This window comes from Balaenoptera physalus, assembly GCF_965194825.1.
Source record: "Balaenoptera physalus genome assembly, chromosome: 11".
NCBI classification, from domain to species: Eukaryota; Metazoa; Chordata; class Mammalia; order Artiodactyla; family Balaenopteridae; genus Balaenoptera; species Balaenoptera physalus.
In genome coordinates, this window is record NC_138896.1 from 69,780,494 (window position 1) to 69,805,268 (window position 24,775).

General features: G+C 40.4%; 1 protein-coding gene across 1 annotated transcript in view; it reads right to left on the bottom strand.

Annotated features, from left to right (window-relative positions):
* The window catches only part of LOC309638366 (putative serine protease 45), a gene marked incomplete at its 3' end in the record, with an annotated part of 98,399 nt that overhangs the window by 1,448 nt on the left and 72,176 nt on the right, over positions 1 to 24,775 (bottom strand). The window contains exon 12 of the mRNA XM_082414248.1: positions 205 to 365. Coding sequence (XP_082270374.1) covers positions 205 to 365 — 161 coding nt within the window. The remainder of the gene's footprint in view (positions 1 to 204; positions 366 to 24,775) is intronic.

Below are 24,775 nucleotides of genomic sequence, written 5' to 3' on the forward strand. Positions count from 1 at the left end.
CAGAGTACTCTGCCCTGATGTCCTGTACTCTTCCAGTCTCCACTTCTCCTGAGGACAGACAGAGGGGAGGAAGAAATGGCCTCCGGGAGGGACTGCCCTGGAAACATCACTCACAGGAGCCACAGGGAGCCCAAGGAAACCAGCAGAATGTAGCCAGTGAGGAAGACCAGGCTCAGGAAGTCTGGCCTGGCCCTACTGACGAACCTCATGTCACTGATCTGTTTCTTGATCCAGTCGGTGAAGTAGGAGGTGCTGGTGTAGATGCCTGGGAAGCAGCGCCGGCTGCAGCTAAAGCTCCAGCTCAGCACCCCCATCCGAATCCAGGTGTGGTTCACTTGGCAGACAAGGGAACTGCCAGAGTTACCCTGTGGAGGGGAGGAAGGGAGACATAAAGGAGGCAGCAGGAAGGCCTCCCTGCAAGTCCTGGACAAATAAACTTGCACCTTCCCGGGCCATATCCTTAGCACGAGCTGTGTTAGGCCCATGCTATCCCTGATATCGAGGCATGGCTATGAACCTGCTCTGTGACATGGAAGCATTGCACTGGGGCCCAAGCTCAGGATCACAATGGCCTCTCTCTGCATTCCCCTGCTAACTCTCTGACCATAACTAGCAGTCCCCTCCTCTGCCTTCTCTTTAAATCGTGGTGGGCCTCCAAGGTGTTGCCCTTGACTTTCTTCTTTCCTACAATCCTGCTTACAGAATGAGCCATTTGAAATGCAAACCTGCCCCCTCTCTTTTTGTGCAAAGCAGGTGCATGTATAAGAATAATGTTTACAACAGCATACATCAAAAGGTAGTAGCTGTTATTTCTGCTGATGGTGGGTTTATGATTTTCTTAAAACTTTCTTACATTCCTCTGTATTGTTGAAAAGTTTTATAAATCTGAAAAACAGCTCATGCTCTCCCTCCCTCCCTCGCCCACATATATGTATATTTTTAAATGTAGTGTAAACCAAGATTTATAAGACATAATCTAATGAAGAGTGCATAAGACATGTAAGTAAAAAATAATAAAACTATACTTAAGAACACAAAAGAAGACCTACATTAATGTACAGATATACCGTTGTTCTTAGATGAGGCAACTTAAAACAATGTAAAAAAGTCAGTTCTCAACATTTGGCTTCCTACAGTATGGAAGACTAGATCTCCTTTCCCACCTTGCTGAAGATAACTAAACATGTGAGATTTTAAATGCATGGGTGAGCTGGCAAGAAAATAAAGACTCCTCAGAGTGCAAAACCCAAGGGAGGGGTGAAACACAGAGAGCCATCAGCAAAGCCCAGAAGATGACTTTTGCCCCAAGGCCATAGGCCAAACCCAGTGAAACTGAGCTTTGGTTTTCACAGCCTCATTTGTGGGTACAGAAGACAAAAGGCAAAACCCAGGGCCTGCCCAAGGAGGGGAGCCTAAGAGGAAACCTCCTGCAAAAAACTATACCTCCCAGAAAGGACCACACCTTCCGAGTGAAGATAAACTAGGAACACCTGCCCTCATGTGAACTTGCAACTTGAATTCACACTGTCTGGGTGGTTAAAAAAACTTGAGCCAAGAACATCATTTAAAGAGGTCCTGGGTTGGTTTTATGTCCAGGTATCTGGCAGAAGCAAATATAGATTCTGACTGAAGGAACCCACTTTCAAGCCATGCTTCAGCGAACTCCCACAAAAAAACACTCTAAAGAACATGTCCTCACTCTTAAAACATCACCCTGCACACAGGGAAGCTGAGGCACCAAGAGCAAATGCCAGCCAGCAGAAAAAAACAAAAGCAGCATCAGAGCCTTCATGGTTTGAGATTCAGAAATCATCACGTGGAAGCCTCAAAGTTTCTGGTAATGCACTATTTTATAGGCTTGGTGCTGAGGGTGTGGGTGTTGGTTGTGTTATTCTTTATTCTCCATACACATTTTATAAATATTCTTTTATCTGTATTCAATAGAGAGTAAAAGAGTCAAAAATTATAACAATGTCAGTTCTCCTTATGTTAACCTCTAAAGTTCAAGCGATTCCAAATAAAATGCCAGCAGGATTTTTTCAGGACCTTGACAATCGGATTCTAGAATTGATATTGAAGGATAATACTCCATGAATTCTATGACAGGTTTGAGAAAAAAAGAGCAAATTGGAGAGGCTGGGGACTGGAGAAATATCTAAACAGGGTTAGATATATTTCAAAGCTGTAATTATAGAAACCACGGTACTAGCATAGAAACAGGAAAAGAGACCAATGGGGCAATGGAGAGCCAGCCAGATGCCTGCAGGTGGAGGAAACTTGGCACATGCTCCAGAAAGTGTCATGACTGTGAGAAAGGAGGTCTCTGTTGTAGAGTGTGGAGAAACTGATGGAGAAAAATGAAGTTGGACCCTATCATAACAAAACTCCAGAGGAAATAAAACTCTAAATGTGAAAAGTTAGAAAGATAAAGCTAATTAAAAATATAGGGCCATGACTTTATGACTTGGGATGAAGCACATGTTTTTTTTTTTTTAATTGAAATCAGGGAGACTTTTTTTTTTTTTTTCATTCTAGTGTGTGTTTTTTTTTTTTTTTTTAATTTTATTTATTTATTTATTTATTTATTTATGGCTGTGTTGGGTCTTCGTTTCTGTGCGAGGGCTTTCTCTAGTTGCGGCAAGTGGGGGCCACTGTTCATCATGGTGCGCGGGCCTCTCATTATCGCGGCCTCTCTTGTTGCGGAGCACAGGCTCCAGACGCGCAGGCTCAGCAGTTGTGGCTCACGGGCCTAGTTGCTCCGCGGCATGTGGGATCTTCCCAGACCAGAGCTCGAACCCGTGTCCCCTGCATTAGCAGGCAGATTCTCAACCACTGCGCCACCAGGGAAGCCCGAAGCACATGTTTTAAAATAAAACCCCACAAACCTGAAGAGGGCAAATGTGTTAGGCTTAATTATATCAAAGTTAAGACCATCTGTTCAATGAAAGACACCAAATCTCATTGAAGATAGATGATGAATTAAGATAGGGCATTTTCTCTGTCTAAAACCAACCAGAAGTCAATTTTAGCATATCTAAGGAAACTCTGAAAATTAACAAGCAGAGAAAAAGAGTTGAGGGAGACTTGAAGGTTTCCATGTCTAGGCTGACCCAGTTGTCAGCTCCCAGTGTCCAGACCCCCATGCTCCAGAGGAGGGAGATGGAGTAGGGCTTGGTGAAGTTTAAATCAAATTGACTTTTATTTATTTATTTATTTATTTGGTTGTGTTGGGTCTTTGTTGCTGCACGTGGGCTTTCTCTAGTTGCTGCGAGCAGGGGCCACGCTTCACTGTGGTGCCTGGGCTTCTTATTGAGGTAGCTTCTCTTGTTGCAGAGCACCGGCTCTAGGTGCGCGGGCTTCAGTAGTTGTGGCACGCAGGCTCAGCAGTTTTGGCTCACAGGCTCTAGAGCGCAGGCTCAGTAGTTGTGGCGCACGGGCTTAGTTGCTCCGCGGCATGTGGGATCTTCCTGGAGCAGGGCTTGAACCCGTGTCCCCTGCATTGGCAGGTGGATTCTTAACCACTGTGCCACCAGGGAAGTTCCAATCAAATTGATTTTTAAATTGAGACTTATAATAGACAAGGTATTTAATAACTGAAAGTAACTGAAAATTATGGGCTCTGCCCAAAATGATGTTTGGAGAAGGGAGGAAGATTTGACACAGGGCATATGGGGGCAATGACTGGAAAGAATAAAACTATTTAATGTGGATTCTCGAACAAATTGAGATTCCTCAACAAACAGATACAGGAGGGGACTGTAGCACAATATCATTTATGCAAAGTAAAATATACGTATAGCAACACTATGCATTTTTCAAAGATACAGACGTCTTTAAAGACATGTATTAAACAGATTTCAGTAGGGGCCTTTTGTGGAGACAGAAAATGGAAGATTAAGGGGAAAATCAAGCCAGTGATAGTCAAGCTAGTGATAGAGATATGGTTGACTGGACTCTGGCAATCCAGAAAAAAAGAGAACTCAGAGGGAGAGAGAGAGAAAATAGAAGAGAGAGAGAAAGATCTTGTATGTGGACATTCTCTTACCACAGTGAAATTAAGCCAGAATCCAGTAACAAAATGTGAACCACCCCCATCAAAGAAAAAAAAAATTAACTTTCAAAAATGTTAAAATGAAAACAGAATTAAAATCTACAGTTAGAGTGTAGAAAGATAAGAAGGCCATACATTGCAAAGCCCATGGGATGTGGGCCTGAATTTCACACAGAAGAGTCTTAGTCTAAATACTTTAATACCAAACAAGAGAGAATGAAAATAAATTATTTATTATCATCATCAATTATTTATCACTGCATATTCAGCTGAAGACACTTGAAAAGGAATTAATAAAGACAAAAAGCAGATGTCATGCATTAGAAAGCAAAAAAATCATAGACTTGAGGAATAAAATCAATAAACTGTACTTAAAAAACAACAACAAAATAAATATCTTGTAAGTCCTACCAAGAAAAACTCAAAGAGAAGGAAAATTCAAATACTTTGTGGTATAAGTAGAAAAGAGACTAGAATCAGATCCAGGGAAAATACACTTTCTAGTATCTGAAGACTATTTATAACTTTCTCTTTATGGATTTAAAATCTGGATGAAATGAATAATTTCTAAGAAAATCCAATAATCATGGACAAAACAACTTAAAATATTGCTCAAGAACTATCCCTTCAAAGGAAAACAGGCCTATGTGGTTTCGCAAGCAACTTCTATCCAGCATTCAAGGAGCAGATAATTTATGTTATTTCAAATGTTCCAGAACATAGACTGTGCTTTCAAGTGAAGCATAGTTGTGATTCTGTAACTTGACAAAGGGGGTGCCTTCCTCAACACACCTTCAGTGGAGCCCAGCCTCACTGGAGGAAGACAAAACAAAACGCAAAGGCTGCGTGGATGGTATCTCATAGGACTGCTGTTTCAGGGCCAGTACCTTTCCTGGGCCATGCACCAGCACTATCCTGTGCCTGGTCCAGAGCCCAGCACGGGGTGTCTTGTTGGATGAACAAATAAATTAAACGTATTCTAAAAAAAGATATTATAAATCTGAATCCAACAGATGAATGAAACCAAAGTGCACCATGACCAGGGAGGGCTAATCCTGGAAGGCAGGGTAAATGGACATGAAGAATCTGTTCACGGAACCGACTCAGCACCCTGAGTCAGAGTGTAGAGTCATCGTGATAGCTGCAGAAAACACATTTTATGAAGCATAGCATTCATTCCTGAAATAAAATGCCACAGTGAAACAAAGGAATGGCTCTCTCCTCGACAGATGATATGCCATGTTAGCAACATGCTTCATGGTGAAGTGTGGGAAGGACTTCCAGGAAGGTCAGCAACAAGAAAAAGCTACAATTCCAGGTTGCTTTTGGGGAGCAGTACCCAAAATAATGAAAAAAGTAAAAATCATGAAAATGAAAGAGGCAAAATCATCACTAATTGTAGCTCATATGGGCATAGACCTGGAAAGCCCAAGAGAGTCAACTAAAAACTCTTGGATATAATAGAAGGGTTCAGTGAGCTGAACTCCCAGATGTTTTCAACAAGATGAGTCTGGGGGATGGAAATGAGGCAAGTGAAAAGGAAGGAAGGCTCTTGTCCTGCTGAGGAGGAAGCAGTAGACATTGATTAACTCTAGGTGTTAAGTCAACTTTAAATACGTGTGTGGAAAATATCTGTAGTAGAATGACATTGAGCTATGACAACTTTTAAACCACTACAGGGGAAAAGTGGAGTGGAAAAAAAAAATCAAACCAATACATAAAGTAAGGGGATAAAAAGAAACATTCTTCTTGGTAAATGGATTAAAGGAAAGCCTCCCAAATGTGTTGAAAAATATAGCACTGAGCATTATACTGTTTATAAGAGACATACCTAAAACAAGATAGCACAGTGTCTCCTGGAAGACAGAGCAATTGTTCTGGAATATGATTCTTGACATTGCAATAAACAAGAAAAAGAAGTAAGAGGCATGCATATTGAAAAGTAGGAGACAAATTTACCATTGTTTGCAGATGGTATGTCTCAAAATTAAAGAGAATCCATTATATCCACTATATCCAGGAATTTTGCTTATTACAAAGTAAACACACAAAAAATCAATATATAATACAAACAGAAAATACACTGAAAAAAACATTTTATATTACAATAGAGATGTAATATAAAATATCTAGGAATAAAGTTAAGAAGCAGCATGAAGTAATTATATGGAGAAAGCTATATAAACTCCTGCTCTAGGGACACAAATAAAATAGAGCAAAATAGAGTCTATTTTCCCTAAATCAAACTATCAATTTCTACCAAAATCACCACATGATTTTCCTTTTAATATTATACTGAGATTGTTCAAAAGAAAATGGGAAAAAAACCCAAACACATGGAGACTAAACAACATGCTACTAAAAAACCAATGGGTCGGGCTTTCCTGGTGGCACAGTGGTTAAGAATCTGCCTGCCAATGCAGGGGATACAGGTTCCAGCCCTGGTTGGGGAAGATCCCACATGCCACGAAGCAACTAAGCCCGTGCGCCACAACTACTGAAGCCCACACGCCTAGAGCCTGTGCTCCGCAACAAGAGAAGCCACTGCAATGAGAACCCCATGCACTGCAGTGAAGAGTAGCCCCCGCTCGCCGCAACTAGAGAAAGCCCGCACACAGCAACAAAGACCCAATGCAGTAAAAAATAAATTAATTAATTTTTAAAAAATGGGTCAACAATGAAATCAAAGAAGAAATCAGAAAATAACTTGAGACAAAGATTGTTCAATTAGAATGAAATGGGAGAAGAGCACGGTAAATTCTTTGAAAGAAGAATAATGAAGGAGGACTTGCCTTACCACATACAAAAAGGAATTATAAAGCTACAATAATTTAAAAAGAGTGGTGGTGGCATACGAATGAGACTGCAAAGGGCAGAAATACACAAAAATAAGATGGGAATGTATGATATAATAAAGAGGGCATTTCTAATTCATTGCCAAAAAAAAGTATTCAATAAAAATTATTGACATAACTGGCTACATTTGGAGAAAAATAAAACTGGTTTCCTCTCTCACCCTTCTAGATGAATCAAAATTAAAATATTTAAAGAAAAGAATTAAGAACATGTATGAGTAAAGAATTTTATAATCTCAGGGTGGGAAAGATATTTCTAAGCACAGCACAGAAACTACAATCATTAAGGGAAATAACGATAAATATGAACATATGAAAATTTTAATAATTAACTCTATGGGAAGAAATCCACACCAAAAAAAGGTATATCATGGACAAGTAGGGTAAAATATTGTAAAGCATTTCACAAAGGGTTAAAACTTCTGCTTCCTAAAGTTTTTTTTTTAACTTTTTATTTTGAAATAATTTAAGACTTACAGAAAAGATACAAGTATAATATTTTTACCCAGACTCACTAATTTAATGTTTAACCATATTTGTTTTATCTTCTCTCTCTCTCCATAAGTATGTGTGTGTGTATACACCTATACTTATGAACCACTTAAAATTAAGTTGAAAAAGACATGATGTTCCTTTACCAATTACCACAGCATATAATATCTACAGTTTTTACAAATCAATAAAAAGAAAAGTAGTTTAACAGAAAAACATGAGCAAAGGACAGGGAAAAGTGTAAATGGTACATTGAACACAACAGGCATCTTCATTGGAACCCCCTTTGTCCCTTTAAAATGTATTTAAGGGGTGAGTTCTTTCCCTGATCCTGGGTAAAAACTGGGCAGAGTCAGAACGTTTTGCTCACTGTGATTAATGTAATCATAATCAGTATGATTACACGGTCACATAAACATCTCAGTTCAGAAATCAGAATATCCATAGCCACGCAATAATCACAAAGCTAGACTTGATTTAAAGTCAAACTTCTCAATAGATAACTAATTAGGACCACTGTATAGCACAGGGAACTCTACTCAATACTCTGTAATGGCCTATATGGGAAAAGAATCTAAAAAAGAGTGGAGATATAGATATAGATATATAGATATAGATAACTGATTCACTTTGCTGTATACCTGAGACCAACACAACATTATAAATCAACTATATTCCAATTCAGCCCCATTTACTTCAGCACTCCCCTCCTTTGGGGCAAAAGCCCCAGTGAGGGGAGAAGGAAAAACGCACTTAAAGGGAACAGAGCTGGCTCAAGCCTGACCTCAGAGTTTCCGCTCTAGCAATGTGGGAGCAGACTCCACCCCTGACAGGGCGGCCACAGCCAGGGAGCAGAGAGGAAGTCCCACCTCACACCCTGTGCAGGCTCTAGCTCCTCCATCACCAGCCACACCCTCTATCAAAGTGATAATGGCCAGCACACCATGAGGAAAGACATGGTTGGCACCCGCATCAAATCCGGCCCTCACACCAAAGACACTGGGCACACACAGTCTATGTAGGGACACCCCCACATAAAAACACCACTTCAAGACCACAATAGATAACTGTTTCACCTAAATTCACAGAAACAGAGAAAGTTAAGTAAAATGAAAAGAAAGAGGAACTACTCCCAGCTGAAAGAGCAAAAGAAAACCCTTGAAAAAACAAATAATGAAACAGATAATCAGTCTACCAGACGCTGACTTCAAAAAGTTGCTAATACCCGCGTGCCACAACTACTGAAGCCCGCATGCCTAGAGCCCGTGCTCGGCAACAAGAGAAGCCACCGCAGTGAGAAGCCCGTGCACCACAACGAAGAGTAGCCCCTGCTCACCGCAACTAGAGAAAGCCTGTGTGCAGCAACGAAGACCCAACGCAGCCAAAAATAAATAAATTAAATAAATAAATTTATTTAAAAAAAAGAAAAGGAGGAAATTTCAAAAAAAGTTGCTAATAAAAATGTTAAGTGAATTAAGAAAGAGTATCAATATAAACATAGATGCTTTTTAACAAGGAACTAGAAACTATAAAGAAGACCTAATCAAAAGTAGATAATTCAATTTCTGAGATAAAAAGCACTCTAGAAGCAATGAATAGCCAACTAAATGACAAAGAAGAACACATAAGAGATCTGGAAGATAGACTAATGGAAATCACCCAATCAGAACAGCAGACAGACAAATGGAAAAAAAAAAAAGAAAGCAAAATATGAGATCTATGGGATAATATTAAATGTGCCAACATATGCATAATAGGGGTTCTGGAAGGAGAAGGGAGAGAGAAGGGGATTGAAAATGTATTTGAAGAAATTATGACTGAAAACTTCCTAAGCCTAAAGGAGGAAACAGATATCAAGGTACAGAAAGAACAGAGGGTCCCAAACAAGATGAATCCAAACAGACCCACACCAAGACATATCATAGTTAAAATGTCAAAAGTTAAAGATAAAGAGAGACTCCTAAAAGCAGCAAGAGAAAAACAGAGTCATGTACAAGGGAACCCCCATAAAGTTATCAACTGATTTCTCCGCAAAAACTTTGCAGACCAGAAGGGAGTGACATGATATACTCAAACTCATGAAAAGGAAAAACCTGAACCTAGGATACTCTACCCAACAAAATTATAATTTAGAACAGAAAGAGAGAGAAATAATTTCTCAGACAAGCAAAACTAAAAGAATTCAGCAATACCAAACCTAACCTAAAAGAAATGTTGAAGGATATTCTCTAAATTGAAAAGAAGAAAGAATCTGTAGGAAAGGGAAAATCCCAATAGGAAAAACAAATATATAGTAAGGATTGAAGATAACTTAAGTAAGCCAGTACATAGAATAAAAAAACAAAAAATATTGTAAAAGCAACTATAACTACAATAAACAGTAAAGGGATAAGCATGAAGATATAAAATATGACATCAAAAACCCAAAATCTGGAGGAGGGGAGTAAAAAATGTAGATCTTTTAGAATGTATTTGAACTTGAATGACTTCAGTTTAAAGCAAATAGGTATAATTATGGGTCAATATACATAAACCCCATGGTAACCACAAATCAAAAACCTACCTATTGTAGGTTTTGTATACACAAAAACCAAAAAGAAAGGACCTCAATAATACTATAAAAGAAAATAATCAAACCACAATGGGAAAAACAAAAAGAAGAGGAAAGGAAAAAATAAGAACCACAAAAACACTGGAAAGCAAGGAATAAAATGGCAATAAGTACATACCTGTCAATAATTACTTTAAATGTCAATGGACTAAATCCTCTGATCAAAAGACATAGGTTGACTGGATACAAACAAAACAAAACAAGACCCTTCATTATGTTGCCTACAAGGGACTCACTTCAGGGCAAAAGACACACACAGACTAAAAGTGAGGGGATAGAAAAAGATATTTCATGCAAATGTAAATGACAAGAAGGTGGGGGTAGCAATACTCATATCAGACAAAATCGACATTAAAACAAAGACCATAATGAAAGACAAAGAAGCATATTATATAATGATAAAGGGATCAATACAAGAAGAGGATATTATACTTGTTAACATATACACTCAATACAGGAGCAACTAAATATATAAAGCAAATACTAACAGACATAAAGGGAGAAATTAACAATAATACAATAATAGTAGGGGACTTTAACACCCTACTGACCTCAATGGACAGATCATCCAGAAAGAAAAACAGTAAGGCAACAGAGTTCATAAGTGACACCAATGACCAGTTGGACTTAATTGATATCTATAGGACACTACATCCAAAAAAGAAAAAAAAAAACGTAGAATACACACTCTTTTCAAGTGGGCATGAAATGTTCTCCAGGTTAGATCACACACTAGGTCACAAAACCAGCCTCAACAAATTTAACAGAATAGAAATTATGTCAAGCATCTTTCTGACCACAATGATATAAAACTAGGAATCAACTACAGAAAGAAAAATAGGAAAAGAACAAACATGTGGAGACTAAACAACATGCTACTAAAAAACCAATGGGTCAATGATGAAATCAATGAGGAAATCAGAAAATACCTCAAGACAAATGAAAATGAAAACACAACTTTCCAAAATCTTCAGGATGTAGCAAAAGAGTTCTAAGAGGGAAGTTTATAGTGATACAGACCTTCCTCAAGAAAAAAAGAAAAATCTCAAATAAACAACCTAAACTACCACCTAAAAGAATTAGGAAAAAAAAAACAAAGAAAGCCCAAAGTCGGCAGAAGGAAGGAAATCATAAAGACCAGACAGGAAATAAGTAAAATAGAGATTAAAAAAAAAAAAAAAAAAAAAAAAAAATATATATATATATATATATATATATATATATATATATATATATATTTATATATATAAAAGAATGATGAAACCAAGAGCTGGTTTTTTGAAAAGATAAACGAAATTGATAAACCTTTATCCAGGCTCACGAAGAAGAAAAGAGGACCCAAATAAACAAAATAAGAAAGAAAGAGGAGAAATAACAACCAATATCACAGAGATACAAAAAATCCTAAGAGAATACTATGAACAGTTATATGCTAACAAATTGGACAATACAGAGGAAATGGACAAATTTCTAGAAACATGTAGCCTGCCAAGAATGAGTCAAGAAGAAACAGACAATTTGAACAGACTGATCACTACAAGTGAAATAGAATCTGTAAAACAAATAAACAAACAAACTCCCTGCAAACACAAGTCCAGGTCTGGACAGCTTCACTGGGGAATTCTACCAAGCATAGGAAGAACAGGTTACACCTATCCTTCTCAAACTATTCCAAAAAAGTGAAGAGGATACTCCCAAATTCATTCTATGAGGCCACCATTACCCTGATACCAAAGCCAGAAAAAGACACTACCAAAAAAGAAAATTACACACCAATATCTTTGATGAATATAGACGCAAACATCCTCAACAAAATATTAGCAAACTGAATCCAACAATACATAAAAAGGATCATACACCACGATCAACTTGGATTTATTCCAGGGTCCCACGGATGGTTTAACATACACAAATCAATCAATGTGATACACCACATTAACAAAAGGAAAGACAAAAACCACATGATCATCTCAGTAGACACAGAAAAAGCCTTTGATAAAATTCAACATCCATTCATGATAAAAACCCTCATCAAAGTGGGTATCTCAACAACACATGGGAACATATCTCAACATAATAAAGTCCATTTATAACAAACCCAGGGCCAACATAATATTCAACAGTGAAAAGCTGAAAGCCTTCCTCCTAAATTCAGAAACAAGACAAGGATGCCCACTCTTGTCACTGCTATTTAACATAGTATTGGAAGTCCTAGCCACAGCAATCAGACAAGAAAAATAAATAAAAGGTATCCAAATTGAAAGGGGAGAGGTAAAACTGTCACATTTGCAGATGACATGATACTCTCTATAGAGAACCCTAAAGTTTCCATCCAAAACTATTAGAACTAATAAATGAATTCAGTAAGTTTGCAGGATACAAGTTTAATATACAGAAATTTGTTGCATTTTTATACTCTAATAATGAAATACCTGAAAGAGAAAGTTTCAAAAAATCCTGTTTAAAATAGTGTCAAAAAAAACTAGGGATAATCTTAACCAAGGAGGTGAAAGACCTATACACTGAGAACTATAAAACATTAATGAAGGAAACTGAAGAAGACTGAAAGAAATGCAAAGATATCCTGTGTTATTAGATTTCAAAATTAATATTATTAAGGTGGCCATACTACTCAAAGCAATCTACAGATTTAATGCACTCCCTATAAAAATACCCAGGAAATTTTTCACAGAACTAGAATAAATAATCCTAAAACTTATATGGAACCACAAAAGATATCAAATTGCCAAAGCAATCCTGAGAAAAAAGAACAAAACTGGAGATATAACTCTCCCAGACTTCAGACTATACTACAAAGCTACAGTAATCAAAACAGCATGGTATTGGCACAAAAATGGACACAGAGATCAATGGAACAGAAATAGAGCCCACAGAGAAACCCACAAACCTACAGTCAATCTATGACAAAGGAGGCAAGAATATACAATGGAGAAAACACATTCTCTTCAACAAGTGGTACTGAGAAAACTGGACAGCCACATGTAAAACAATGAAGTTAGAACATTCCCTCACATCATATATAATAATAAATTCAAAATGATTTAAAGACCTAAATGTAAGACATGAAACCATAAAACTCCTCAAAGAGAACATAGGTGAAACACTCTTTGACATAAATCACAGCAATTTTTTTCTTGGATCAGTCTCCTAAGGCAAAAGAAATAAAAGCAAAAATAAACAAATGGAACCTTATTAAACTTAAAAACTTTTACACAGCAAAGGAAACCTTGACAAAACAAAGAGACAACCTATGGAATGGGAGAAAATACTTGCAAATGATGGGACTGACAAAGGGTTAGTATCCAAAATATACAAAGAGCTCATACAACTCAATATCACAAAAACAAATAATCCAATCAAAATGGGCAGAAGACCTGAATAGGCATTTTTCCAAAGAAGACAGGCCAACAGGCACATGAAGAGATGCTCAACACTGCTAATTATTAGAGAAACACAAATCAAAACCACAATGAGGTACCACCTCACACCTGTCAGCAAGGTTATCATCAAAAAATCTATGAATAACAAATGTTAGAGAGGATGTGGATAAAAGGGAACCCTTGTACACTGTTGGTCGGAATGTAAATTGGTGCAGCCATTATGGAAAATAGTATGGAGATTCCTTAAGAAACTAAAAATAGAGCTACCATATAATCCAGTAATTCCACTCCTGGGTATATACATTGAAAAAACAAAAACACTAATTTAAAAATATACATGCATCCCCAATATTCATAGCAGCACTATTTACAATAGCCAAGACATGGAAGCAACCCAAGTACCCATCCACAGACAATTGGCTTAAGAAGATGTGATATATATATATATATATATATATATATATATATATATATATATATATATATATATATATATAACAATGGAATATAACTCAGTCATAAAAAGAATGAAATACTGCCATCTCCAACATGGATGAACCTAGAGAATATTATGCTTAGTGAAATGAGTCAGATAAAGACAAATACTGCATGATATCACTTATATGTGGAATCTAAAAAATAATGCAAATGAATGTATACACAAAACAGAAACAGAGTCACGGATATAGAAAACAATCTTGTGGCTACCAAAGGGAAGAGGGAAGCAGTGAGGGACAAATTAGGTGTATGGGATTAACAGATACAAACTACTATTCAATATATATAAAATAAATAGGTAACAAGGATATATTGTAGAGCACAGAGAATTATATTGATTATCTTGTAATAACCTATAATGGAATATAATCTGCAAAAACACTGAATCACTATGCTATACACCTGAAACTAACACAATAAATCAACTATACTTCAGTTTTAAAAACCACAAGAAATACTTGTCTTAAAAATGAAAAAAAAAATTTTGAAGGTGTCCAACTCAAGAAATTATCCCCTGTGTATATAGAAATTTGATTTATGAGAGAAGTGGTGACAGCCAGTACAGGAAATGGTTTTTTCAGTGAATGACACTGGGACAATTTGTAGTCCATACGCAAAATAAATAAAAATAAACCCCTAAATTACACCGTTCACAAAATGAATGCACATGGATTCAAGACCCAAATGTGGAAACCAAAATTCCCAAACTTTTAGGAAAAAGAGAACATAGGAAAATGTCCTTATAACCTCAGGAAAATGAAGGGTTTCTTAAATAAGCATAAACTAAAAAGGAAAAAAAGGATATATGTTTGATTGAAATAAAATCTAAACTGCTAACACAACATTATGTCAACTATACGCCAATAAAAAAATGTTTTTTTAAATCTAAATTGCTGTTGAGCAAAGGAGAGTATATACAAAATGATCAAAAAGAAAGAAAATATTTGCAATATACACAATGAACATAAAATCAGTATCCAAAATATAAAAATATAATAAAAAGAAAATGACAAACAACAGAAAAATGTGTAAACTATCTGAACAAGTGATTCACAGAAAAAGAATTATGAATGGTGAATAAACATATGAAAGGATGCACAGTTGCACTAGTAACTGGGACAGGTACATGCAACCGCAATGGGATACTATTTCTCTAGTTCTCATCCTCAGAATGGAAAACATTTTACAGTCTGACCAGTACCAAAAGTTGGCAAGGATATGGAACAATGGAATTCTCAAACACTGCTGTAAGACTATAGATTAATACAATCACTTTGGAAAATAATTTGGCAATGACTATTAAAGATGAAAGTATGCACAGCCTATGACCCATCAGTTCCTTGCAGGATGCACCATACTGAGAAATTCTGGAACATGTAAATAGGGAGATGTGTGTAAGAATATTCAGAGCAGCAGAGTATGCGATATGAAAAAATTAGAAGCTACCTCAATCTTTATAAACAAGAGAATACATAAACTGTGGACTATTCACAAAAGAGTATATTGTAGATAGAGCTGTTAATTAATGAATTACAGAGGCAGGTATCAATATGGATAAATCTCAAAAACAGTGTTGACTAGAAGATGCAAGCAGCAGAAGCTTGCTTACAGAATGATGCCATTTATGCTAAACTCGTTCTGCCAGAATCTGGCCCAGATCTGGGCATGTGACTGATGTTCAGAAGTGCTCAAATAACGTGAGAAGTACTGCCATTATTAACCATAACTGTGGACAGGAGTGAAAAGTATTTTCACCCTTATTTTACAGATTGGGAAACTGAAGCCCAGGGAAAGGAGATTTTCATAAGGTCTCCCAGTGCCATGTGGAAAGGAATGCATGACCACTGAAAGTCTTCTTGCCCAGGTCTAGACACTGCGCACCTGACAGGTGTCCATGCCCCACTGTAAGCTGGCACAAATCATGTCATTCCTGACTAACTTCTTCTGGCCCTTCAAGAAGAGGAACTTGTACGGTTGATTGCAGATCTCGTTGTTTACAATCTTGACAGCTACCTCCTGAAGACTGTAGGAGGGCTGTGGGGTCTCTGAAGAGAGAGAGATCCTGCCTCGTCATCCCTTCAGCTCTTTGGCACATCTCCATCTTGGAGCTATCCATATTGGTAATGTGGGAGGCAGGGCCATTTCCTGGGATAGTGATGTATAAAGGCCCCAAACCACAATCTGACTTTTGAAAAAGCCCGAGTTCATTAAAAAGTCTCCTGAGGGGCTCAGACCAACATCCAGGCACTGAATGAAGCCAAGGAGAGATTACCCCAGTAATTCATGTTCCATGAGGGTGAATGGCTGGGCACTTCTTCATGGCTACCTGCCAATATGGCAAGACCTTAGAGCCCAGAGTGAGCCACCCCCTGGAGGGAAGGACCCCACAAAGGCTCCTCAATTCTAGGACCTCAGAATGACACCAACAGGGGACAGGAATTATTGGTGCTCAAGATAACAAGTGGGTACAATGGCTACCCAATGCCTAGGTACCCCCCTGAGACCACAGTCCTTGTGCCACCTGCAGACAGGAAATCCCATTAATAGCCAAAGATTAATTTCCTTCCAGGCTGCAAGGTGAGAGCTTGACATTGGAGTTAACTTAACTTTGGGAATTGAGGTCCGTACACGTCATGAGTGTCTTTTACACCAGGGCACTGTGTATATCCTCCTATCAACAGAGTTCAGGGCAATGTGCAGCACGTGTAGGTGCTCAGGAAATATTTGCTGATGGAGTGAATGAGTGAATAAAGGAATGGATGAAGGAGCCCGTGGTGGAGTTATGTTCTGAAGAGGCAGGTGTCTTGGGACCTCGGCCTGCCTTCACTTACCTCGAGTATACGTTTGTCCCCACCCAATCATCCAGCACATGGATCCAAGAGATGGCTTGAGTTTAGGGTTAGGTAGACAGGCTGGATGAGGGGGGACCAGGAGACAGAGTTCCTGAGCTTCAGGAGGGCAATATCCTGGACATGAGCTTGGTGAAATCCTCATGAATCACGATGCAAGTGACTGAGAGTTCGGTGCCATTTTCTGAGAGGCGTTGAATTCCCATCTTCACAGAGTATGATCTGGGGTCCTTGGATCTGCAGGGTCACGGGTAGGAGGCAGATCACCAGCAGAGGGGTCAAACATGGAATGGCTGGAGAGACACAGGCTGAGCACAGGGCTACCCAGCCAGGCCCCGACTCCCGGATCCCCAGATTCAGCAGGGGCTCCCAGGCCAGAAAGCAAAGCCCCTGAGACTGGCTGGCCACCCTGACTGACCTCTGAAAGCAGTGCGCAGCTGTAAGGACCCACTAGTGGTGGATGAGGGAGCCGCTGCAGTTGTTCGTGCCCAGGAATAAGATGCTCACCTGCCATGGCCATTTGCCTACCTCTACTAGCTTCCCCTTCACATTCTTGCAGGAGATGTTAGTCTGACCACAGGCCTGGAACCAGGACCCTTAGGAAAAGGGTAGAGAGGGGGCCATGACAGCCCCATGCAGACTCTCAGGCAGCAAAGGGCAGCCCTCAGACTTCCAGCCGTCACAAGCAGCCACTGCCACATGCACATGTGGGGAGGGGCTTTTCTCACCACCCCCAAAGTGGCAACCAAAGGCCCAGAGGCAGCAGGAGCCCCATGTTATAAAGAGAGCCTCCAAACAACGGGGACCAGACAACCCCTCCAGGGCTTCTTACAATCCATCAGCCCAGGATTCATCCCTTCTCCCTTGTTTACACAAGTGAAGGAGAAGAGAGAATCATCAGAGGGGTGACTGTCAGTAAGCGCTAAGTGATGGGGCACAATGAGCAGAGCTGTTGGTCAGTTGTAGCCAGAAAGCAATGGACAGTGATGTCACATTGTACAACTCCAGGGCCTGCCTCCATAGACCACCAGCCCTGGAGGTGCGCTCTCTGCGACCATACCAGGACATGAGTAGAGATGCTTGTCAATTTCCTCCTTGCCCCTCACTGGCCCCAAAAGCAGGAGTGGGAGCAGTGGGGGCTGCATTGAACTGGATAGGAGATTGAGATTCTGAACTGGACCACCTTGGACTGGTATTTAATAACTGAATATCACTGAGGACAGGAAAGAGAGAAATTCTACAGCAAAGGTTGGAGACCAAGATTAAAGACAAATTAAAAGGTTCCTTATGTATAGCCTGCTGTAAAGTTTGGGCTGGCCAAGAAGCTGTCATAGGTGGTCACGGACCTCCTCATACAGGCAAAGTTGGACATGTGTTTACACTGTCTCAAGCAGACGTGGTTCCAGAAAGTGTTTCCCTCAGCAGTTCAGCGTGCAGTGCCAACCAGAGCTTCAGGGACTCAGCAGCAGCAAGCAAGGCTCGTCCTTGCCTGGGAATGGGGGCGGGGGGCGAAGGCGGGGGGCGGGGGCGCGTTCCGTGGTGGTGGTGGAGAAGGTACAACAATCAACAGACCAGGCTAATAATCTATTGCGGCTCATACACATTAGCAGAAACATCTACTGGGCCCTGCCTCATAGCAGTCCCTCAGAGGGTCCCAAACCATTGATGTTTGGTCTTGTTCCACCATGTCCCAGGGCTCCTGGTACTGCTATCAGATGTGGATGGCTGGTTCCCTTGCCACACACTCCCATGGCTGGTCACCTTCACCCTCAACCAGTGGCTCCCCACAGGGATCCACAGGCACCTGCACAAGCCCCAACATCTCCATGGAGTTTTGTCTGCCTTGCCCTCTCATTGCTGCATTCTTGCCCATGTTTCTGTCCAATGGCTTGCTGTCTTATTTTCTGTCTCCCCCAAGGGGGAGCCACATTTCCAGCCCTTCTCATATACTGTGGTGGGTTTATGGCTACCTTGTTTCAGATTACAGCCTGCTCCAATGGAGACTTTGGGAGGAAAGAGAGGGCTTCCAAAGCCTTGCCCTTGCCTCTCTCACAAAGCTTAGGCCCTGGAGACCCAGGGTCCCACAGAATGAACTTCGCCACTTAAAAAGTGACAGCTCTAAGAGGTAGGGTTGGGCTTTGCTTCTGTGCTCCACACCCTCAGTGGGTTCCTCAGTTTCAGAGAACAGCACTCCTCAGAACTCACGTCCAGGACAACGTTGACTCTGATCTCCTTCCCCCAAACCTTATACAAGATGTGCAGGATTCAGCCTGGAGATGCCAGCACCAGATGCCAGCACCAAGAACAGCAACTGAATCTGGAGGGAGCCATAATGGATTAATTTGGGGGCATGAGGTGTTGCGGATCAAGCTTGTCATAGACACAGTGATACCATTCCACGCACGGGGGACACTCAGTGGCTCAAACAGATTCCACTGCGGACCACCTCTACCCCTTCTTGGAGTTCTAGAGTCCAAGCACTCCCACTCACAAGCTGTATTCCGATGTCACCCCGTGCACTCACACGTGGCAATGGGAATGCGTGTCTTGGCTCATGACCTCCGTCCCTACAAGGTCCCAGACCCTCACCCCACATCATCACAGGCACAGCAGTTAGCTACAAGGAGCAGTGCACATCCTCACCACCCCCAGACGTCACAGATGCCTGAGGACAGCACAGAGTAGGAAAGCGCTCATTCATTCACTCGCTCACTCAAGGAACTTGTCTGGGAAGGGGAGTCACACAGTGAAGGAAAAGGACAAATTCCCTAAGTTGGGGAACACATCCCTACTAACAGATGCCACGCCAGCAAATTTTCTGCCTAGGGCAGAATGGACAGTTGGCAGGTAACCTGAATCAGGGTTGCCACCACAAGATTACATGTGGTCAGGTAGGGTGGGAGCCCAGAGACCTTGTCACATGGGGTCCCACACTTTTTACCCCCGAAGAGTCTACTGAAAACTGGTATTGAATCCTGGCGCCACAAGCACTTAGTTCTCTGGGCCTCAGGTTCCTATTGTGAAATGGGGATATTGGTAAAGCCCACTTCAAGGCGTGTTGAGATATAAGCCATGTGAATGATGCCTTATGCGGGATGAGCAGTCACCCACATATCACATCGCCCTCATCACAAGTCCCAGTTCTCTGAGATTGTGCCTCCTAAATCCATTCCATGGATATTAGTTTTTTTTCCATTTTTAATAAGGCTCTTTCCTCGTGTTCATGGTCACTGGCAAACAGGAACTGCCTCGACACTGTCTGGGCCCCCAGGTTTGGCACACCATGCAGTGTGACGAGGAGATGCCCATCAGGAACAAATGGAGGCCACGCAGGCATGAGGACAGTGGATATAGGCACCCAGGCAAACAAAGCCCTCCTGCCTCTCTCCCATGTTCCCAAAGCCCTACCTTCAACATAGAGATTATTCTCAGCCCTGGCAGAAGGAAATGGAGATGTGAGGCCCTGAAGATCTCCCTGCCCACATGCCATGGCAAGCAACTGCACGGCCCTCACTGGTCCTCATAATGGGACTTAGAGGCAGGGTGGGGCAGGGCATCTCTACTGTGTGAGAATTTTAGAACTCATGGTTTGTTTATGCAGGGCAGCAGGGAGTGAGCCTCTGCCCCAGGGTTGGGGGCTCACCCAGCTGGGGCAGCAGCAGGAGGCTAAGTAGACAATGTGGTCTGGGTCATGCCCTGCCAGAGCCATGATGTGATGCTGCTGCCAGACACCTCTCTGGAATGGTGCTGCTGATGCCTTGCCCTGAGCCTGTTACAGCATGTGCTGTCTGGCCCGAGACAGTGCCTCCTGGGCTCAGCCTTGGCCTTGACGGGGCCCCTGTATCCCTAACCCTAAGTCTGTCATAGCGCCAGGTATCTGGCTTGTGACAGTGCCTAGTGCCTGGCCTGTGAGGTACTCCCAGTGCCCAGTTCAAGTTCCTTTATGAAGCCCTTCTCATGGCTCCCCTGGAGGTATGGAAACTGAGGCTCTGAGAGGGGGACGGCTAGTTCCTGCTGTGATTGATTGAGCTGGAACTGAAGTTTTCCTTTTTCCCACTCTGCATTTTTAAGAGAACAGCTCATGGGTAGAGGCCAGGTGTTTTGGGCCTGGGAGGTGAATTCCTGAGAGGAAGCAGCTTGCAAGCCTGGGTCTTCATGAATCAGCAGAATAAATGACATTTTGGGACCCCTCCCCACCACTCCATTGAAGTCCCCACCCCAAGAATCCCATGAGGGACTGTCCATGAGGACGGCTCACTCCTGCTCCACCCCGTTGCCAGTGTTGTCAAGATCATGGGTAATGAGATTGATGCTCATTACACTGCTAGAGGAGATGGACTGGGGCCAGCACTGTGGAAAACTTTGGAATCATTTAGCAAAGCAGAAAATGTGCCTACCTCACAACCTGCAGTTCCACTCCTGGTTGTGAGCCCTAGAAACATCATGCACGTATGCAGGAGGAAAGACACGTGAGACTGTTGGCAGCAGCACTGTTGGGTAGAGCCCCAACTAGAAACTACCCAGCTGCCATCAAAGGCAGGATGAATGCACGGAATACTCGAGCAATGAGAACGGACCACTACATGTAGCGACATGGGAATCTCATAAAACATATTGCTGAGTGAAAGAATTCAGACACCAAATGGTACATATTGCATGAAATTCAAAAACAGGCAACACAAACTATTTTTAGGGATACATGGTAGAAAATCAGATTTCCTACAATCAGATTTCCTCTGGGGGAAAGAGGGAGAAAGAGGGAGGGAGAGAGAGAAGAAAGAAAATCCAGAGAAGCAAAACTCTCTCTACTCTTCTGCCTTTGTGGAAAGTAATGCTTTACGGGGGAATGATCAACCAATAAAACCAAGGTAATTTAATAAAGACCAAGCATATCCGTTATCACTGCCAATGTGAATACAAAGAAAAACCTCTATTTTTACAAGTCAGAGATTCTTATATTGGGTAGAAAAAAATCCACTCACATGCTACTCAATGGAGACTCACCTAAAACAAAGTGATATGAAGCAGTTGAAAGTAAAAGATGGGCAAAAATATATTAAGTATATGTAAGCAAAAATAGAAATAACAATATTAATCTCTAAAGATGTAATTCAGGACAAAAGCTTTAAACAGAAAAATAAAATTACTCTCTGTTGAAAAAAGATAAAAATTATAATGACTATGTAACATTAAAGTTCTGTTCATCAGTAACAACATCAAACAGTGATACACGAGAAATGGAAAAACCTCACTTGCAGTGGGAGAGTGTTCTCCAGCTTTGTCTATCTTTGAGGGATTGAACATCTATAAAAATCAACTGCACACTAGACTACTAAGAAAACCACAATAACTTCCCTAAAAGTGGAACTAGTTTGAGCCACATTTTTTACCATGATGCAATGAAACAAGGATTTAATAAGAATGAGTAAGTGAAATAAAACAAATGACTTGAGAATTTTAAAAATAAAGTTGGGGGCTTCCCTGGTGGCGCAGTGGTTGAGAATCTGCCTGCCAATGCAGGGGACACGGGTTCGAGCCCTGGTCTGGGAAGATCCCACATGCCGTGGAGCAACTGGGCCCGTGAGCCACAATTACTGAGCCTGCGCGTCTGGAGCCTGTGCTCCGCAACAAGAGAGGCCGCGATAGTGAGAGGCCCGTGCACCGCGATGAAGAGTGGCCCCCGCTTGCCACAGCTGGAGAAAGCCCTCGCACAGAAACGAAGACCCAACACAGTCATAAATAAATAAAAAAAAATTTTTTTTTAAAAATAAATAAAGTTGGTTAACTTATTTCAAGGAAATAAAAACATTCTATAAACTATTTAGAAAATACTAATAATTAGAGCAATACATTAAAAAAACTTTTTGAGTGTGTTCAAGGCAAATCTATAACCTTAAAGGTATTTATTATTGAATAACAAAGAATGAAAATAAATGAATTAAATGTTCAAAGCAAGAAACTGTAAAAGGTACAAAATAACCCCAAGGAAAATCTGTAAGAAACATGTACAAAATATAAAATTATACCCTAATCAATTATTACAGCAGAGTTAGGAATGAACCCTATGATCTGGATCTTTGTAAAAAGAAATAATATTAAATAGGACAACGGGCATATTTTACACTGATAGGGTATAACCCATCAAGATGGTACAGCAGGCATGAACCTTGTACTCCTAACAACACAGCTTTCAAACACAAAGCAAGAACTGTTAGAACTGCAGGAAGAAATAGACAAACTCTGAATTCTCATGATAAACTGCTCAGAAATCAACAGATTTATAGGTATAAAATATTTGAAGTGTTGAGAGGATATGAATAACACAATCAACAAGCCTGATCCAGTCAATTATAGCTAGAACTTTGTTTCAAAACACACATTTTACTTCAAACACACATGAAATATTCAATAAAACAACCAAATACTAGGCACAAAGAAAACCTCAATACATTCCAGAATGTGGAAATAATTAAATCCATATTGATATAATTTTTAATAGAGAAAAAGGAGAAGCCCCTATCCCTCCCCCAAACTATCCATCAGGAGATTAAATAACACCCATATAGTACTCTTGGGTTAAGTAAGAAATACAGTGTGAAATAAAAAACAATATAGAAATGAATGGCAGTGAGGTCAGTACATATAAAATCCTGTGAAATACGGCCAAAGTGAGACTCACAGGAAATTTTATGGAATTAGTGAAAATATTAGAAATGAAAAAAGTCTATTATAATGAACTAAGCATACTACTCAAGAAGTTAGAAAAAGAACAATAAAGTAAATCTCCCCAAAGGAGAAGATTGAATTACTGAAGCTAAAAGAACTTTCATGAAATAAACAAAAAGAAGCATATTTGATCACTAAAATCAAAAGGTAGTTTGTACCATTTAGGAGTTGACAAGAGAAACTTCCACTCAAACAGGCTTAAAATTTCTGTCTCCTCTCTTCAGTGATGGTGGCTTCATTCTGAGTTGATCCCCTTATTGAAAAATGGTTGCCAACATCCTTCTGCTTCCTCATCCACATTAAGAGAGACAGTATGGGGACTTCCCTGGTGGTGCAGTGGTTAAGAATCCGCCTGCCAATGCAGGGGACACGGGTTCGAGCCCTGGTCCAGGAAGAGTCCCACATGCCGCGGAGCAACTAAGCCCGTGCGCCACAACTACTGAGCCTGTGTGCCTAGAGTCCATGCTCTGCAACAAGAGGAGCCACCACAATGAGAAGCCCGCGCACCACAAGGAAGAATAGCTCCCACTCACCACAACTAGAGAAAGCCTGCGTGCAGCAACGAGGACCCAACGCAGCCAAAAATAAATAAATAAATAAAAATTTAAAAAAAAAAAAGAGAGAGACAGTATGCATTTCTCTCCTCTAACCATACCTTATGCTTATTGGGATAACCTAACTGGGGTCAGGTGGCTGGGCACTGGACTATGCTAATTAGATCAAGCCAATGAGCCACCCACTTGGGAGCTGGGAGTGTGACAGCTTCTTCCTGAAGATGATGAGCAACATGGCAGACAGTGTGTACTAATCACTAGGACCTGTAGTAATATGAGGGAAGGATGGATACCATAAAGCTAACCGATAACAGTACACCAGGTGTTTTTTTGGAAAATACCTATGAAATAGACAAAAATTTGGCAATTTTAATCTTTAATAATTAAGAAAAGTGAAAGAGTACACATGTAAATAATATTAAAAATAGGAAAGGAGCCATAGGTTCAAGTTTTACGTATCAGTTTAAAATTTTAAAATCTAAGCTAAATTGATTTATTTTACTAAAATTAATGCAAAAAGAGGTGGGAAACCCAACTAAGCCAATAACTATGAAAAATTTTTTTTAAATAGTCAAAGATTTGTCCCCTAAAAAAGGCATCAGGCCCAATAAGTTTTTTTTTTTTTTTAATAAATTTATTTATTTATTTATTTTAGCTGTGTTGGGTCTTCATTTCTGTGCGAGGGCTCTCTCCAGTTGCGGCAAGCGGGGGCCACTCCTCATTGCGGTGCGCGGGCCT